The sequence below is a fragment of the Opisthorchis viverrini genome (genome assembly GCF_000715545.1).
Source record: "Opisthorchis viverrini unplaced genomic scaffold opera_v5_224, whole genome shotgun sequence".
Taxonomy (NCBI): Eukaryota; Metazoa; Platyhelminthes; class Trematoda; order Opisthorchiida; family Opisthorchiidae; genus Opisthorchis; species Opisthorchis viverrini.
Genome location: NW_008751878.1, coordinates 299,195 through 320,032, shown reverse-complemented (window position 1 = coordinate 320,032; position 20,838 = coordinate 299,195). Strand labels below are relative to the sequence as shown.

The 20,838-nt window shown below is 43.1% G+C and overlaps 1 protein-coding gene across 1 annotated transcript; it reads left to right on the top strand.

Moving 5' to 3' along the window:
- Positions 1-5,156: 5,156 nt before the first annotated feature.
- Positions 5,157-19,508, top strand: T265_14586 (hypothetical protein; the record flags this gene model as incomplete). Its single annotated transcript, XM_009174317.1, is given in 9 exon segments — positions 5,157-5,218; positions 6,538-6,613; positions 6,618-6,793; positions 10,067-10,438; positions 12,344-12,434; positions 12,758-12,970; positions 15,715-15,885; positions 18,279-18,481; positions 19,382-19,508. Coding segments are annotated over 9 exon segments (1,491 nt in total).
- Between the last annotated feature and the right edge of the window lie 1,330 nt (positions 19,509-20,838).

Genomic DNA, 20,838 nt, shown 5'->3' with positions numbered 1-20,838 from the left:
ACCGTTTTTCGTTGAGACAGATTTCATTGGTTGTTCTTTACTCGCCCTTGATTGATGAGTCGTATTCTTAGTATCACTTAGTATCACTTTTGACCGCTTGTACGTGACAGTGATCAATAGAGCAGTCGGTTCGCACGTTCGTTGAATTTTTATGGTTCGGTCAAGCGCATCAAGCGATCAGGCGGCTATCCAGACCGCGGTTCACAGTAATAAGAAGGCATTAAATGACTGTGGTCCACAACAACTCCCACTCCTATCTCTCTGCACAATTTCTTCACCTCCTCATTTACATCTATGTGGAATGTATTCTGACTCCATGCTTTCATGAAGTTTTCCGTGCGACTCCTCATTTGACTCGTCTAAACCTGGCACGCGTATCCACACAGGTAGAACGGATTAAGGAGTTGTAAATGAAGCACCTGAACTTCAGAGTTTGCTAGCTCACTCGCCTAACAGGCTAGACATCGGTCTCCGAATTTCTACGCTATCCTCATTCGTGCGGGTAGTCGGTCCACACGGAGAACCCCCGTTGGACTCTCTTTCTTGAGATGTGACTGCCTATCTTCGCCCTACCAAGTGAACTCCAGTTTACTTCGTCTTCAACCTTTATACTCTTGACTCCTTCTTGAGGCCTTCTGAACTTTGACGCTACCGAATCTTTACACACTTTACACACCCATATTACTTTGGTTTTCCTCTTTTGGCCATATGTAGTCTCATAGTTTACTTGACGTTGCTCTGTTTACCGAACTATACCCCAACCGACATTCATTGTCTATATCGACAGCTGTTGTCGTCTTTGAGCAAAAACAGTGCCGTTTTTAACATCACCGAAGGCATAAATCACCACGTTCGACGATCTTTAGGTCGTACAACTCGTGGGTGCACCAGAACTTTTTATCGCTCCGTAAGACATTTTGACGTTGCACTGCAGTCTCTAAACTTCTTTACTCTCCTCTTTAACGTCTGCCAAATAGGTCTCCATTGGTTTCCGAGCCACTTTGGTTGTGCCATAAAACCAAACCTTTCTGATTGTTGTCACGCTGCTCTAGGTCTCTTGCATCCCTTCAGAAAGTAAACCATATAGGTCAGTCGAAACTACGTATCTTTTGTGTTTCCTTGCCCCTCTGAACACACTTATACGAGTACTTGAAATACACTCATGTTTTATACAGTTTGACTTGCATCGTTCGTGTTCAGTCATGCAGCTCAAATCGGAAGGACAACATTCTTTTACCTTACAGTGACCAGAGCATTCCCTTGATCCTAGAGGGCGTTCGACCCGAACTGCAACCAGCAAATATTTGAAAGTTGTGATAAGGAGTTTCAAGAGTCTTCATGAATAGCTAGCTACTTTCCACCCATGGGTAGCATTTCTTCTCAGAAAAAATTTAGGAGTTTGTGATGGTGTTACGCGAAAACGATGAACCATCTGCCAGTCTATCAGCCGTTACGAGCAAAAGAACCACACAGTCACGGGACTCTGAGCCAAGAATCCTAACGGCAATCAATGGACCAATTGGATCAAAGGAAGACAATCACTAAAAACAGAAGGCCGATGAATCAATCAATCAATGGGACAAACTGACACCACAAAGCAAGAAGAAAACGGCCGAATCACAAGAGAACAGCCACACACAGAACTGCCGAATTAAATGCACCCAACGAACCAACCAGACAAAGGAGATTGAGACCGCATCAGATTCACAGGAGACCAATGAAACTACACGGCGACCGTTTCCAGAACTACCAGATACTGTTTAGAAGCTATATAATCACAGACAGAAGAGGAGGAATTCACCCACTCAACCCCGCACTGACGATGTCACCTCGATTGGTGGTGAACAGACCAACAACCAAACAGCGCACCTGAGCTACCTACATTCCACAACATTGCTAGGATACAATAACCATGGAACGTTAGTGAAGACATCGGTGAACTGGTGATACCCATGCTGTTACACTATATGATGAGAGAATTCATAGAAAATCTGGCCTTCTGCAGGCCGACAGGTTGTTTGTGACATTCAAATGTTGGGCGAAAAGCCACGTTTTCATATCCACTGTATGATAACGTTTCGAGGTGACTGCAGTGTATACAAAGGGATACATGAAATTGTTATCACCACCCACCAAGACAGGAAATGAGAAATTTCGACCGCACATCAAAGACGATAGCTCTGAAGTTTGTTGGACAGGCACTGGTGGAAGATGAATGCAAATGGTTGCAGCTTGTAGTTTCGTGACACGCAAGAACACACTAAAACTAAACGGGGGGATGCACGTTACACAGTCTTTCTAGAGTATAGAAGAAAACATAGGTCATCGTTCGAACCGACAACAAATGACAGGATAAGGGGATGGAAGACTAACAGGAACATTGGGTCGCCTACAGTGGTTCGAACGTTCAAAGAACGCAAATTTTTCGGTAATGTTTGTGACTTGCCTGTCAACGCTGACAGATAAACTCTTATCTCTGGTTAGCCACAAAAAAATGGATTCGGTAAGGGAATGGAGCATTTTGGAAAATTGGCCTGTCATTAAAAAAAGTACATCAATGTTTTGTATTCTTCATACATTGTATCACTATGCAGACTGTACCACTGGGAAGACTGGTCAAAATTTTTCAGTACTTCAATGCTCTTAGCTGCCAGTGTATTGGTTTCTTCAGGTTGCAAACTAGTCAGTTGCATGTGCTTTTTTTCGTACTTTCGGACCTAGAGATGCGGTACTCAATTCTGACCTGGCATAAACAAACGCGCTTACCTGAGAGACAGTCAAAGACTCCTCTTTCCCAGTGGGACCAGTGTTCATTCATCGTAAATCTGTATGCCATGTCGGAGAAAAATTTGCTTCGATGATCGGATTCTGACCAGATTTATTAAATAATTACAAAACTCACGAAGGAAACTACTCATAATGTTGCTGAAAACATTTCGACAGCCCACGACCGGTTTTGTCGTTCATATCGGGGCTCATCAGGTAGGCGCAGTCCCCGAGTTTCCGTCAATCTTATGTTCAACAAATCTGGACAAGTACACTCATTTGTATATCCGGTGGGTTTTCACGGGAGACTCAACTGAATCTCGCGTTTATGATATTCTTCAACTGAATGTACTGCACAAAGGCCGCCTCATGTTTCAATCAGCACAATATTTGAGATATTGCCCAAAACAGAAGGAAAAAACCGGTTGTGGGCTGTCAAAGAGATTTCAGCAACTTTGTGAGTAGTTTCCTTCATGAAAATATTTTGCGACATCTCGATTATCGTACCAACTGAAACATGAGGCGGCCTGTGTGCAGAACATTCAGTTGTAGAATATCATAACCGAGAGATTCATTTGGGTCTCCCTGGAAACCAAATTGATTTGCGAATGTGTGTATTTCTCAAAATTACAAGGCTCAATCTCTTCTCATGAAGTAGTTGATTTCGCCTGTCAACTGAGTTGGAAATGCAATTTCATTCACATTTGTAAAGCCTTGTGTTCCGAGACTACAAAGTCGTTTCTCCAAATAGATATTTTGTTACTATAGGACTCTAATATGTCCAACATTTGTGTGTTCTTAGAAAAACCGTGATTTGATCGATATCCCCAAATGGTCTGTCTAGAAATGACAACTCAATTTGGGACACACGCTGACGGTAAATTACTTCCTTTTGCTCCGATCTTTGTCTCAAGGACCATGGTTGAAGTGTGGATAACTTGGAAAGAGCCTCTCCGATTGTGATAACCACTGCATACGTGCTAACCGTGGCTCGTTTCTCAGAGTGAAGAACAGCTGAGCTTCAGTTCAGCAAAAAACACCATCCTTGTTAATTATTTGATCCAGAGGGCGTCATCACGTGACGCTTTGGTTGACAGTAAAAAGAGCTGCCCTGAAGACCAGACGGATAATTATACGCCATATATTTCCTCTAAGGAAACTCTCGCAAGGCGGTTGAAGTGTGGATAACTTGGAAAGAGCCTCTCCGATTGTGATAACCACTGCATACGTGCTAACCGTGGCTCGTTTCTCAGAGTGAAGAACAGCTGAGCTTCAGTTCAGCAAAAAACACCATCCTTGTTAATTATTTGATCCAGAGGGCGTCATCACGTGACGCTTTGGTTGACAGTAAAAAGAGCTGCCCTGAAGACCAGACGGATAATTATACGCCATATATTTCCTCTAAGGAAACTACTCGCAAGGCTACTGAAAACTCTCCAACGGCCCACGACTGGTTCACCCTACTTGAAGCTCAAGACGCAGACCACGAGTTTCCGTCAGCCTTATGTTCCACTTGAACCCGAACTGGCCTGATTTCGAAAAATACACTCATGAGCAGGTGAGTTTGCTTTCCATGGGAGAATCAAGTGAATCTCTCATTTACGGTGTTCTTTAACTGGATGTGGTGCACAAAGGCCGCCTAGTGTTTCAGTTGGTACGATATTCGAGATATTGCAGCATATTCTCATGGAGGAAACTACTCACGAGGTCGCTGAAATCTCTTCGACAGCTGACGACCGGTTTCACAATTCTTGGGGTTCATCAGGTAGGCGCACTCCCCGACTTTGCGTCAGCCATATGTTCCCCATGAACCTAATATATTTTTCATTTAGTTTACAGCCATGCCATTCTCTGTCTAATAAAATAACTGAATATTTCCTACTAATTAACAGTAGATTATAGGACGAAAATTTTAAATCAATACAACAGGAAATACAAGCACCAGTCATTAGCAATGTTCTGAAGGTTGAGTGCCAACAGCTCAACGAAGCATTGTTATTGTGGATGAGTTGGCTAGTCAGGTGCGTAATTTACGTCTTGCAAAGCAGGGGCTTCTAAGTAAAATGTGTTACAGTCAGTAGAACAACACCGAAGTTTAATAACTTGGGAGCATGAGAGGCCGAAAAGTATTTGCGGAATTTGTTCTTCTTTTCTCTAGTGATTCTACAAGTCATTGTTGAACAAGGTGACTTTGTTTTCATAGAGGAAACTACTCACAAGTTTGCTGAAAACTCCTCAACAGCCCACGACCGGTTTCGCCCTTCTTGGGGCTCATCAGGTAGACGCGGTCTCCGAATTGATTTGCAAACGAATGTATTACACGTAAACAGTCCAATTTGGGTTCAAGTAGAACATAAGTTTGACGGAACCTCGGAGACTGCGTCTACCTGATGAGCCCCAAGAAGGGCGAAACCCGTCGTGGGTTGTCGAAGAGTTTTGAGCAAACTTGTGAGTAGTTTCTTTTATGAAAATATACTACGATTTCTCGAATATCGTGCCAACTGAATTATGAGGCGGTCTGTGTGCAGCACATTCAGTTATAGAATATCATAAACGAGAGATTCAGTTGAGTCTCTCGTGGAAACTAAAGTGACTTGCAGATGAGTGTGTCTCTTGAAAGTGACTATTTTTTATGTAACTGTGTGACTCGAAATGGTGCGTCTAACAGAAGTGCGTTTGCATCAAAATTTTTCTCTCAAGGCTAAAATTATGCCGATCAAAATGCAGTCTCTCAACTATTTAGGAAGAACAATGATTCAAATTGAAGAATCCGTTTCGCATTATTGATCCTGAATTTAAGTACAAGAGGATTTTATCAAGTGCTTGGCAACCAAGAGAGAAAGGGAAAGAAAGCCTCAGTCAGCCATTGACGAAAACGTTTGCCCTCTGGGCTAGTTCAGCGATTTCGGTCAGGTCATCTTGAAAAACTTGTGTGAGTAGCAAAGTTCACAAGACTCAACTTCAGCCATCGAACGTTAGACTAATCGCTTGTGCAGACTCCTGATCATGGTTGGGCCCGCTTATGCAAATCCGGAATGTAAAGGCGAATGTCAAAGAACACAGCCATGGTTACTATCCTTCTTTTAGTAACCGTGAACTTGTACCAAAGCAATCGATAAGTTAAGATGATCGGGCATTCAAGACTGATGCCTTTGGTAGTTTATCCCGTCCTTTATCCTGATCGACTTAGCTTCTTTTCCAAGGGATTTCCGCAGAGTACATTGACCCTGAATGACTGGGAGTCTCAATTACTAGCAGCGCGCACATCACAAGTCCCTGTTTAGATTTGGACCGGCCACTGGCTGGAACATTAGCCGTTCGGCGATGATCGGCTTATCAGCAGCATTTGGAAAGGACGCGTTGCCAACTCCTTCTTTAAGCACAAAGTTCCCTACTCTTGGTCACATCTTGATTTGGATTTCTCGTTTAGTTCAGGTCAGAATGGCACAGTTCAGTACTGTCCAGGACGGAAACGGAGTGGATTTTTACCCAGAAGAGAAACAAAGGAACTAGAGTGCGTCGTTAGCCGTATATTCGTTCCGCTTGAAGAGTCCTAACGAAGTATTGTAGAGAGAAGTTTCCTAGAAATCAGCTGAGGCTGTATTCTAGGGAAACTAACACTCGAGTTTTGGCAGGGAGTCAGAAGTCTACCCGCGTTAGTCGCAAGAGCTGACTTACGGAATATCAAAGGGAATGCTCAATTACTAAAAAGGAACATGATGAACAGAATTTAAGTTCATCATGAAAGACACCAACTAGGTTTTCATAAAGGAAACTACTCACAAGTTTGCTGAAAACTCTTCGACAGCCCACGACTAGTTTCGCCCTTCCCGTCGGGGCTCATCAGGTAGGCGCAGTCTCCGAGTTTCCGTCAACCTTATGTTCTACTTGGACCCAAATTGCACTGTTTTCGAGAACAACACAAACATTCCCAAATCAATTTGGTTTTCACAAGGGACTCAACTGAATCTTTCGTTTATGATGTCCTACAACTGAATGTGCTACACACAGGCCGCCTCATCTTTCAGTTGNACATACGGTTGACGGAAACTCGGAGGCTGTGTCTACCTCATGAGCCCGAAGTGGGAGAGCGAAACCGGTCGTGGGCTTTCAAAGAGTTTTCAGCAACCTAGTTTCCTTTATGAAAAAACACTAGTTTTCTTTTTCTCAACGACTCCATTATCTTCTTTGAGAATGAATGGTAGGTTCGCCCGAATCTCCACGGATATTGCAAAGTGTGAGTCAAATCAAATATCCTGTTGGTGATCAACCCATGTTTGAAGTTGTATGACTCTATGTTGAGGGGTTTCTGAGTAGTTCCGGAATAAGCTGGGGACTTCAATAACATTTCGCCCAGTAAGTACGCTTCGCTTCACTTTCTGTATAGCGGGTAGTTCCGTCTTCCTTGAGGTATTATCACTGAAGTATGACTTTGACGTAGTTGGTTTGTTTGTCACTTGACTGACCTCCCACAGCCGCATAAAATGCTTACCTGGCTTGGATTCGCAGCCTATTTTACCCAGCCAGGTGAAAATATCGACCCCCTTACAAACGAGTATTGACCAAATACACTCATTTGTAAACACATAAGGTTTTGCGGATAACTCAGCTGGAAGTCAGAAAAATCTGTCGTTGATGATGTTTTCAAGCAACTGAATGTGCTACACCAGGCCGTCTCATGTTCAATTCGTACGATATTCGAGATCTCGCGATGCACGCATACACGTAATACATTAATCAAAAGGGTATCGAAGAATTTTTAGAGACCATATGAGTAGTATGTTACGACTATACACATTCTGGTTTATTCGTTTGTGTTTCCCATTGCCACCAAATTAATTCACAAGTAAGCGTGTTTTTCCAAGTCCCATATAGTTATGCGTGGCTATAATCAGAACAAGTAATCTTAGAGCCGACCGAATAACTGATCAATTCGATCAATATAGTACGCAGTTTGAAGCATGCCCGTGTCACAGGTATCGATTTCATCATAGATAGCTTCATCAGCTGGGGGCATACCTCTGCATATGCAAGATCCATGTTTCCGATGTACGCTGAAGAGCGCGGAAGGCTCGTGGTTCTAACCCGACCTCTTCCTGTCGACTTTCTCTGTCTAGGCTTGAGTAACCTGGCATTATGCCAGCTCTCGTGCTTTCTTCGGGTGGCATGGCAGCTAGCCATCGGAGGAGTGCTACAGCTGGACGAAAAAATACAGGCACAGAGCATATGATAATACACTTAACCGAAAGTTAACTGTATGGGTTGTCGTTCAAAGTGAGCTCAAAGTTTAATATTCCCTTCATAACCACATTTCTGATGATAGTTCTCCTCTGAAAGGAATGTATAGGCCATATATTATCCCTTCCGGTTTGTCGGAATTATCAGTACCCCCATGGCAGACAAAACCGAGTATATGTTTGCCAGTTCATGGCGCTTACGAGTTACTACTGTGCACAAGGCATCCCACAAGTTTGACGCCTGTCTGTCAGTGCATACGCGTCCATATATTCAGCTTGAATTTTCAGTAATCATATAGTAACAGGTCATCCAAATTCTACTTGGACGATAGTCGAACAGACTCCATTCGACAACGCGTAGTTGACCATGTATATTACGCGAAAGGAATTGCATCTCAGGGTAATTAATAGATCATCAACCAGGAATCAAAGCTCTGGTCCTATAAAATCTGTAATTTGCTACAAGAAGGGTCACTGGAGAAAACTGGTTCTGCATTTTAAGAAATTCATTCGGAAAATGCATTGGCGACGGTGATTCACTAAGCCGACCGCGATCAAGCAGCACGATTTTGATGACCCTACTGTCACATTGGCGCCTTTAAACTGGGCGCTTACCCCTGTTCCGGTAAGCTTAAAGCTCACATGGTGAGTGAAGTATTTCGATATCGCATACCCTCTAGTGCTAGGTTAAACTTCTTTGATGCCAGGCCACGTTTAATCATTTTGAGCCAAAAATCAAACTCCTTGTTTTGAATCTGATGATGAGAAAGTTTTACGCAGCTGAATAATAATCGATCGGAAATATTCGCAGATGTATCTCCGAATCCGGTGACTCTTGCACCACACGTCATTCTGACATACCGTTCTAAATGTCCTGCATTCGGGTTCTCACACCCGCAAGAAACTTTACGACAGGAAAAATCGATGGCTGGATTATTCCAAGTATTTTTTGGTCCATGCGTGAATACCGACATAAAAGTGCACCTGTGCGAAGTATGATGATGGGAGGTGTGTCCAATAACAAGAAGAATGTATGTTTAAACGGATCGATATTCAAAGTTCAAACATGGCGCTAGTCTGACTTCAAAGCAAACTCCGAATCCATATCGTGGCCTTTTGACAGCCAGCATCCAACCTCGCTGACGATGGTCATAAAGGCTGCCTTAGAGTTAGTCAGTACATATCGGAGAACATCAGAGACGATGCGCACAAACTGAGTGAATCGATGGAATATCAGCACAGCTACTGACTTTGGTTCCAAAATTCTATGCCATTTAGAATTAGCTTTGTATAGCACATGTCGGAGATGTATCAACATATGCAATGTGAAAAAGTTACATTGTATACACTGGAGGGAAAAGTGCACAGGCGCCATAATTTCGACATTAGTTTTGCCGCCAAACAGCAGCCCGAAACCGTCTGTTAATAAAGAAGCGAAATTTGTAATCAAAAACGCCAATTATCTCCTTCCTTAAATGGTCCAGTCTGATTAGAACTTGCCTACTTACAAACTGAGCACCAGTCTAGATTTTGCTAATCTTACGCATGGAATGACAGCTCCTGACTATGCAGAAACCAGATTAACCATGTTCTAGATTAAACTTGGAATACCATGGGGTGTTTTCCCCAAAAAGTGATTGACTTTGAGCTACTCATTGATTGCCTTCTAACAACTACTGCAATTTGAACGATGATCACGACTGGCCCCCTAAAATAGTGCTTCTTCGGTCAGCCAAACCTTCTATACGTAACAGCTAGTCCCAACGTGCCATTGAAGAGACCGAGTGAGTTTAGCATGAAAACTATGGTCCCGTACAGCTACAATAATGCCCAAGACCTACTGCGTGGCGAGGGTGAGCAATCCGAAATCCTGGGTGTTTGCAGAATTGAAAGCGGAGTCCGTTTTCGCTCACAGGACGGAACCACCAAGAGATTTATTTGAATACCGTTTTCATCTAACGAGTGAAGCACTAAACATGTGGATTGGCCTCTTAATCAGTCAGAGTGTGAAACCGCTGCACAGTGCTTCTTGGCTTTTCAGCATCAATTAGCTTCACTTACAGAAAGAAACCTTCAGTAAAAATAGAATCTTTCCTGAAGAAAACTACTCACAAGGTTGCTGAAAACACTTCGACAGCCCACGACCGGTTTCGCCCTTCCTGTCGGGGCTCATCAGGTAGGCGCGGTCCCCGAGTTTCCGTCAACCTTATCTTCTACTTGAAACTAAATTCGATAGATCTGCACAAGTACACTAATTTGTACATCAGGTGGGTTTTCACGGGAGACTCGACCGAATCTCGCGTTTATGCTATTCTTCAACTGAAATGTATTGCATACAGGCCGCTTCATGTGTCAATCGGTACAATATTCAAGATATTGCCCGAAACAGAAAGACGGAACCGGTCGTGGGCAGTCAAAGAGTTTTCAGCAACCTTGTGAGTAATTTCCTTTATGAAAATATACTGCGATATCTCGAATATCGTGCCAACTGAATCATGAGGTGGCCTGTGTGCAGCACATTCAGTTGTAGAACATCGTAAACGCAAGATTCAGTTTAGTCTTTTGTGAAAACCAAACTAATTTGCAAATGAGTGTATTTGTCGAGATCTGTCATGAAATGCGGGTCGATTTGTATTTTATGGGGTCCATCCCATGCAGTAGTGAATTTCATTATCGATTGAACACATGTACGAAGGTACAAAATGAAAGATATTGATGCAGAATGAATCATTTAGGGTTTTGGAGATTGAGTGTAACGGTTGCCGCAGATTAGCGATTTTGCTTGGCATTCAAGACTCCGATGTTTACAGAGAGACTGCAGCAGAGATTGTTGTCATTCACCACCACACACAGGAAAGAAGATGGAATATGTCAGTATCAAAGTCACTAGTCAAATTCTTCCATACCTTCAGAGGCTGGTTTCTGTTCGGTCGTAGGAAGGCTCTGAACGTTCCAGTCACAGTACTATGGTGAAGCTGTTCAAAATCTGGGAAGCACAACATCATGCAGGTTAGATGAATTGGGGTAGATTGAAACGGTCAAAACAGATTTGGTGATTCAACCGGGGTTGTGGAGGGAGACAGTAACGGTGTGCCATTCAGAACTCATCCTATGGAGACTACCGAAATTTTCTTCGGTAGGTAGATGTGCACTCACCGGATGAAACAGGTTGGCTGGCAAAAAGTTCAAACGGGGATTGGTTCAGTCAGGGAATACAACAAAATCTTACCGGGTCAACTTCACCAAAGTAACTGAGACTTTGTGGTTTGCACTGTAGTGTCATGCTGTCAGGTTATAGGTCAAGAACAAAGTTGACGTTAAACGATCACGCACGATCCAAGGTTTGAGTCAATCGGATCATAGGAAAAAGTGCGGTTACTCTCAGAAAGGAGGAATTCGGAACAGAGGTCCGTCGAGTAGGCAAAACAATAAGGAAGATTAGGTCCAGATAGTAAAATTGAACTTATCCAAGTTACATCATTCATGTGGGGAATCAAACGTTCGGATGAAACAATCAAGTTTATTATGATTGTGTGGCGGTAAACGAATGCTACTTGCGAATCTGAAGGAGGTTATATCTGATGCAGTTCTTTATGAGATCGATGCGTTTAAAATCAATTATTCCTGGTGTTCAAAACCCAAGCTCATATGATTCATTGGAGTGGTGTTTGGAATATAAGGACGAAGAAACCACCGCTGAATGCCTGTTTACTCATCGGGTCTTGCGATCATCCAGTCTTCCACTTCTCCTTCAGTGTTATCGACTTATTGCACCTAAGGATGGAGTAACGTTCATCTGTCTCCGTCGTCTACACAATCTTGTCTTTCCACATGTTTTCCTGCAATGGAAATGGATCAATATTCCGTCAATTTCAAAATGCAAAAATCATCCCTCTGTGTTTCGAAAGTTTGTTAATTGTGTTGTCATTGATGTAAAGAGAAACCGTGGGCAATCAGAGAGAAACCAGTGCGCAATCATTGCTTGGGGTAGTCTACAGTCTGCAGTCTACAGGGCAACTTTAGTGCCTGCAGTTTTTTATACATTTTTTCCCTTCTTTTGAACCCGTTCATTCAAAATTTCAAGATAAATTATTTGAACGAGCCTATCATTGATTTCACGATCAGGCATTATACAGATGGATGATGCTGAAGGGAATGGTGACACTTTCAAGTCCATTTCAAACGATGTGCGAAAATCAACATATCTTAAGTTGCTCAAAGCTCAATACCACAAGACAGCGTCCTTATGTACTTTGGATTTAGCCCTCAGTTTGCACTCAGATTTTGTTAGGCGGAATTCCACATTGATACCATTTTGCCGCACAGTTACAGCCATGAAGCTTATCCCGCACAAGACTGGCCGAGACGCTTGCCGGTCCGGTATCAAGCCGAGAGCTGTTTGGTCTGGACTCAACAGCCAATCATGACCCAGTGCGTTAACCGTATGCCCGTCACCAATGGCGCATCCAGAAGGCGTCAGAAGGGTGTCCCGCTTACACTATATATATGACGCGCTGTACAAGTGTTCTTGATTTCATTTGGGCGTTAGTGTACGTTATGCACTTTTAATGGTTGCTTGAGACGTCGAGGCTAGTTTGGAAGGCTCGGACCGAGAACTAAGCTGATGAAAATACCTTTACTATAGATTTTCTCTACTCAGTCCATCCACAACATCGAAGAGCCTTTACATCCACAAACTGGACGCAGATGGATGTTCTACATGCATTTTGATAAGTTTCTACCTGTGTCTACAGTCGAAAAGTCAAAAGTCTGTGAGTTCATCAACAGTCTGTTCGGCGAAATACACTCATTTTCAAACTATTTGCGAGGAACTCACCTGGAACCCAGCTGAATCTATCGTTTTTGCTGTTTCCAGGCAAATGAATGTGCTGCACCATGCCGCCCCATGTTTCAGTCGCTACGATATTCCAGATATCGCGATACATGTATATATTCGATATGCTGTTGTGGGCTGTCGATGAATTTTCAGCAACCTTATGAGTAGTGCATTACGAATAAATAGTCTGTTTAGTTTGGCAGAATTAGGCAATTTCCTGTTGAAGTGTCTCGTGGTTCATAAAATAAACAAAAAGAGGTGACCGGTTAGTATACGTACGCAGAGAAAGTAAGGAATTTTTCTATCTGGTTTGACCACTTTGTTTACCTGCATAACAGAGGTGATATCACATGGGATCATCCCTTGTCACTTCTACTCTTCTCAATTCCATCAGTTTTTACCAAGACGCGCAAATAGCAATCCGCTCAGAGGACACCTAGGCACTGTTTTTTCGTTCTTGATTCCCTAAGGTGGCTTGAGCTGTCCAGGAGGCCAGATGATTTCCGTGTGTACCAAACGTATTTGAACGCGGAGATTTTGCTGGAAGGGCCTGACCTTCCGATGAAAACTTTGGGTATGAATCTTTGTGTGCGTTTATTTTTTACAGCAACTTTCGTCCGGGCATAGTTCACACGCTACACTAATTGTGTTTGTCAAATGCTCTGAACAAGTGAATTTCTGTGCTCTGAACTTGATGGTTAGTTCAGCATTCGTCTGCGATAACGAAGATCCGAGCACCAAACTTTACTTCAAATAGGTGATCATTTCTCTTTATTTCGACCTCTCAGTATATCAATAAATGTTTGCCAATAAAGAATGGCGAACTGAATTCGTAAGCATATCACACACGGAGTACAGCTCAGGTGCAACTATCCATGGATTAAGAGAGTACAGGGACTTAATAGTTTTTCACACCATCTCATCATCATGTTTTACAATTTACTGACATATCAAATCACCAGTTCCTCTCTGAGTAAATTTACTGACAATCTGAATGCTATGAGTTGAACCTGAGCGCCGAAACTTAGTGAAACCAGTTGACGTTAATAAAACTCGGCACATGTTATGAGGAATCCCTACAGTTCGCAGCTAACATAGACTGCTAAGAATAAACATCAGGAGGATCTTCATAAGGTTGCTGAAAATTCGTCGACAGCCCACGACCGGTTTCGCCTTTTTTCGGGCTCATCAGGTAAACATCACAAACGAGGGATTCAGCTGAGTTCCGGGTGAGTCTCTCGAAACATTACAAACGAGAGATTCATCTGGGTTCCAGGTGAGTGACTCGCAGAACCAAATTTGTTTGCAAATGAGTGTGTCAGCGAAACCAGTTTACGTTAATCAATCTCCGCATACGGTATGAAGAACCCTTATCGTTCACAACTTAGTAAGCGACCATAGATTGTTAGAAATAAACATCAGGAGGATCTATTCTTGGTCGAGATATTTCAAAGATATCCCAGTGGTATGATAACTTTTTCGATAACTTTTTCGCTGTGAGTCATTCACTGGGTTCAGAAAACTAAACCGCACCGAAATGAAAAATTGGTTGTAGTGCAAGGAGACGAACACGGAAACCCAAACATGAAGAACTGAAAATACTTCCTCCGTTTTACACCCGCAAAAGAAGATAGCTGGTTTGGGGCGTAAACTGGGGGAATTCAATTTCACAATAAATGACCGGCTCCTAGAATTAAAATCGATACACTGATCAGCTGTTATGCTGTGAACCGCCAGAAAGGAGGGAACAGCAGAAGTTTATTTGAAATACCCTCATTTGCAAACTAATTTGGTTTTGAGAGAGACCCACCTGGAAACCAGCTGAATCTCTCCGTACTCTTCCTTACGTGCGCAGCTGTTGACTTATTTTATATACACGAGAAGTTAATTTGGAGTTCCAGTGGAGGTTTCATCATGCAACTGAACCTGATCTGTTGGAATCACTAGCAGAGTTCATCTCACAAACTTCTGGGAAGGTTCGAACCGCAAGTTGGCCGTGCAATACATTTGGTCGCTTAGAAACATCATACACGAGAGATTCAGCTGGGTTCCAGGTGAATCTGTCGCAAAGCCAAATTTGTTTGCAAATGAGTGTGTTTGGCTCATTTCGTGCAATTTAAGTGGAACATAAGGTTGCGGCAAATTGGGGACTGTGCTAACGTGAGGAGCTCCACGAAGGGCAAAGCTGGTAGTGGGCTGTCAAAGAATTATCAGCAACCTTATGAGTAGTGTGTTATGCCGGTACAACGTTTGGCCACGAGTAGCTTATCAGCAGATGAATGAGGGTATGCATCACAGATGGTATGATAGATACACACATACTGTATACTATCGCCTTCCACGATCTAAGGTGTGAACCGATAAAATCTTCGCACTCCCATCCTATCGCCTTTTTCTGCTTGTACCTGTGAGGTTGCGTCCGTTTTCGTAACATTGTATAGGATCGTGTTGACCATTTCCGATTCCCCTTGATGGGATTCTTCGGCACTGCAAAGTTTCCGAAATTCAGCTCACAGATGTTTTGAGCAAACTTCTTTTCTGTTTTGCCAGAGCTGTAGCAGGTGTAATATGTCAGGATATGTCTATCAGAGTGATCTTAGTTCAAATTCAACACTTTTTTGTAGCTGGCTCATGTTCCTTCCTAAAAGATTTTTTTCCAAACGTTCACGTGACATTCACCTGTCAAGTGTACTCTCCAGCGTTCACGCGTTCAAGTTTTTTTTCGCTCTCTGTTTTCGTACGTATGTCAAACACTATTGCCGCGATCCCTTCAATGAGTGCGTCAAGTCACTGTGATACTCTGATTGTTTCTTCACTGCGGACGCACTGCAAAGTGTGAAAAAAAAACATTGGATCGAAGACACCATTCGGCAGATCCAACAGTTGGTACAAAGCAGATTAACCAGGCGCGAAAAAATTTACACTGCTATGATTGCAGTATCCCCCAACCGAGTTTTCAGGACGTACCCAGACAGGAAAAAAAGCACATGTGCGGAGAGTGACGCATCCCAAGGTCACCATCGCTACGACACGTCCGGAAAGCAGGTGAGTGGGCGGCTCCCACCAAACACGGCTTAGCAACATACGACCAGCGTAGTGGGCCTGAGACTGTTCACGACCGGAACATCGCCATTGGCTGTACGGAGCGAACAAGTGAACGACCATATTTGGCCACTTAGTCATCCTTTATATTTACGCAGACGCTCTGTATGTCTTGTCCTGACAATACAGCCGTGTCCCCAGTTCTCTGTCTTCTCCCTATCGCGTAGTCTGGCAGGCTCAGTGCAGGCGTAACCAATGGACGGCCAGCCACGTCACAACACGAGTCACATCGAAAAATGCCGTTGGACTAAAGTTTGTTTAATAACCGAGGCCTGGGTTTAATGCTTCAGGTTTTTTTACTGAGAGAAAGACTTTTGTTCTGGGTCACCAATAAGTTTCATAAGCATCCTCACGAAATGGTAGTTCTCTAGAAAAAATGAGTTGCCTTTTAGTAAACTCGGCCACACTTCAGTCGCACAGTGCATACACGTACAGAAGAATGCGTAGCGGAGCTTTCAGGCTTAATAATGCACTCACCTTTTTCTACTTGAAACTTGTTAGTTCAGGGTGGTGAGCAAAGTAAACTGTTTAGAGTTGAGTAATCAAGGCTCAGAATGGACAAGGGGCCTTATTATCTGATGCAGAAGACCACAGTTGAACGGTTGTTGTTCACGAAGTCGAATATTTTCCATCCTATTGAACAACCAATGGATGAGAAGCGGAATCCGAACCCGTGTGCTGAGATTTTGGGAGAACCAGTCACCTAACACAAAATGCGGACTTGTTCGCCTGTGATAACTCAAGTTTGGCTAGCGTGCATTGGTGAAAAAGAAGCAATACTTTGTATAGACATAATACATTACTCATAAGGTTGCTGAAAATTCTTCGACAGTCCACGACCGGTTTCGCGCTACTTGAGGCTCATCAGGTAGGCGCGATTGCCGAGGTTCCGTCAATCTTATTTTTAACTTCAACCTGAGTTACACGAAATTAGCGAATATACACTCATTTGCAAACCGATTCGGCTTTCAGCGAGACTTAACTGGAACCCAGCTGAATCTCTCGTTTAGGAGTACTTTGGTTTGCACGACAAATCTGGATTTCAGTTGTCATTGTCTCCCAAATCGCACTCGAAGGGACGAACTATCTAGCACCTAGCATTTTTCTGTTCGAATTCTGTTTGTGTACAGTGCTACTTTGATGAACTTCACTTTGCCGGAATTTGAAAGAAACCATGGCACACCAAGGCTATTTGGCTAAGAAAGTTACGTGACTTGTTGTTGGTTTAGTGGTCGATCGAACGAAAGCAGCCTCACAGACAAGCGGTCGTGCAACAATTAAAGGCAGTCTGGAACGCTGTGCTTGCGACTAGTTGCGCTCTTTTGAATCACCTTAAACTTGACAACTTGGTTCGATCAATAACAAGATGACCGGTCTTGAAACGCGGAAGTTCGGAAAGTGGTTCAGCGGAGGTACCCTTTAGATCAAGCCAGTTTCAGTAGTCTTTTTCACGAAAAACATACGTTCTTATGAACATCGAAGGCTTAAGTGTGACACTGTGGCGTAAGTCATTGATGGGTGCCTCAACTTTAAATATGACAAACTCATACCTCGCCTGCGGAGCAAGGCACTTAACGACACGATGAAATAATACCACAGGTGTTAGCATTTCAATCCAGACAGTTCAACTCAAGTAAACCTATCGATCGTTCCTATGTTCTCGTAGCATTATTGATTTTCGCGCTCCATCGATTAGTTCACTGGCTTCGCAGTTTAGTGATCATAGTTTACCAGTCAGAATGTCTTTTTCAGTGTAATTCATAGGCCTTAAAACCAGAATTTTCACTTCCTTCAAAAACAGGACTACATCAGAATGAAGGTGGGTGTCCTGGCAACCAATTAGATTTGCTTAGTGTTATTATTAAAACTTTTATTATTTTTTTAAAGGAGGGTATTTTTTGGTGAGCCTAGCTAATGGCTCGAGTAAAAAAATATACGTTAGTTTTATTAGTCCACCGGGTGCAATCTGGTTTGCGGTTAAGAAAGAAACCACTCCAACACAGTTGTTGTTATTGATGGGTCTGTTCTGAGAAGCCAGCTGCGTTGTCAGCTGTAATAGCCGCGTACTCGTCGTACAGTGGTTGTAGCTGCCGCAGTTTTGTTCACCGATGGTTCGGAAAGGTGCGGTAGGTAGCTGCGTATCAGTGGCGGGAGCTGATAAATTAGTGCATAAATACAGCACCGCAGGCGCACTGTTAAGTGGGGGGATTGAGAAGGGAGCTATGCATTGAAGGCAGTAGCTTGGATGCAAGAGCGCCATTGAGGCGAGACTGGGACCTATCTGACAAAGTGTCTAACCAATGATGCGGCCCATCTCGGGGTCCCTATCCAGGAAGATGGCATTGACCAGCGCAGCTGAGTTTGCTGGTATTGGCCTTCACACTTCGCTGCCGAGTCATTGTTTGACCGCCTCTGGTTCTCTTCCACCCTTCACATGGTTGGGCGAAAAGAGCCCTTCGAGGAAGTCGGTCGACTGGTATACGCAGCACGTGGCCAAGCCAGCGCAACCTGTGCAGTGTGATCAGTTCATCTATCGAGGGTGAGTTATTTCTTCCGATTAACATTCGACGAAATTCAGCATTCTCAGAAGATACTAACCACAATAGACATGGAACAGTTATGCGTTTTTCTGCGCACTATAAAAAAGTTGGAATGACTACTCAAATGATCTATCTGTCAAACAACGAGTACTTCACTATCGGCGATGAAAAGTTGGCCCTATCATACAAAAACAGTTTGTTATGGTAGCCATATTCCGATCAGAGTTCTAAAAAATGCCATATTCAAACGAAAGTGTCGCACCACTGCTGTAGCATTAGATATGTACTTTTACTGAACACCTATTACGTGTCACACGTCGTACTTATACTCAATGTTTAACAAATTCCTCATCTTCAATCTAACTAGTTCTCATTAGGTAGGCTTTGATCCTTCATGATTTCATTTACCTGCAACTAGACAAGTTCTTCAATCACTGTACGAAATATCCTTTGATGTTCGTGCATAGGTGACCATCGCCGAGCACCTGGGGCTAAATTTCCAAGTTGTCATCTATAATAACTCAAATGATCGGAACTCTTTTTTATAGCATTCTCTGTCTGTTATTTTCGACCCTGAATGTCCTTTTCAATGGGGAAAGCTCACCTAGGACACATGTGTGCGTCGACAACCCCTTTTCGTTAACAAGAAACTGCGCCGCAATTCTCGAATATGTGCCAGTTCTTCTTTACAGCAGACCTAATGGTCAGGCAAAATTTCGTGTCTGTAAATCACCGATTGGTTGAATGGTTGACTGAGGACTGCCTCGTTGTTCTAAGTTCCTGCTTCTGTCACTTTGCGACCGTCCTCGTGAGTTTTTACCTGGTAAATACCTTTTCTGTACACACTTGGTGACTGTGAAATAGCAATGATTTTTTAGAAGGTTTTAGGTCGGAACAAGCTATTTTCCTGCACTTGAAGAAATTTTTCGCAAGAATAGGTTGGAGTTTTTCAACCATTTAGGGGACCGAGTAGCTAACCAAGTCAGCCGTTGGAATGAAAGAATTATAAATTTTGGATCAAGCTGACAAAGAATGGATTGTGCTCACGTGGTCCTGAGACAAGTAACTTGTGTCACTTACCTGGATGCCTACATAAGGGATCTGTTCTACGAGAAGTACACCCATTTGCAAATCAATTTGGTTTTCACGAGAGACTCAACTGAATCTCTCGTTTATGATATTCTACAAGTGAATGTGCTGCACACAAGCCGCCTCATGATTCAGTTGGAACGATATTCGAGATATCCCAGTATATTTTCATAAAAGAAACTGTTCTACGTTTATCTTAAGGGTACAGATAGGAGCAAAGGAATTTGTACAGCTGCGCTGTCAGTCACCCGAACACATCTTCCATATAAACATCCGGCCAGAATCCAACCGAAAAGATGATAATTTCTGTGGTTGTCATGGCATACCAGTGACTGATTATGTAAACAGTGTGAATATTTATCACGCCGTGTGACTAAGCTCGTTAGTACGGAACATACTCCTCTATTGTAGGATGACTAAACTTCGTTCACCGAACCCCTGATTCTACACAAAATTAGGGCAGTTCGCCACCGTCCTATGTCGTGATACAATGCCCACTAGAAGTCAAGTAGGATCCATTTGTCTCATAGTAGACAGTGAAACAACTGCAGTTGATTTACGTAAACACACACTGTAGTATTTACCTGGCCAAATGAAGGACAGTCAAAGCAGATATCAGTTTGGTGATAGTATATTACGATCGACCATAACTACTGGAGTGAATTTTGGCCACACAAGTTTTCTTGCTGTCAATGAAATCGATTCACCTGGGGTTGTTTCCGTTTATGCTCTACCAATGCCTCCGAATTAGTTTTTTTAACCCTCTCCATATTGATACGGATTGAGTAGCACAGGGAACTCAACTTGTATGGTGGAATCCTAGTTCCTTAATGTGTTGCTAGACGAAGGATCTTGACGGTCGAATAGCTACCACATTGAATACTGACGGCGCAATAGCATGACGCTGAATGGATTGTCGGTTCAAGGCAAGAATCTACTGGCCCATACATCTTGCCACCTTTGCGCGCGTTCTCCATTGGAAATGATTTCACTAAAAATCGTTTGGACCGTCTAAACGAGCGATATATCATCAACATCGCAACTTCGGACGGAGAAAGGATGATCAGATTAACTCCCCTGTCTACAGTTTTCCGTTTCTCAGGTTTTCTGAGCTTATGAGCCGTTAGATTTACCTCTGTCCCCAAAAGTACATGAGACACTGTTTCCTAACTCTAAGTAGCTCTCACCGAGAGCCATCAAAGGAAGATAGGCTGAAGTTAAAGGTGTGGAGATCAAATAAGGTCGTATGTGTTGCGTGTACTGTGCA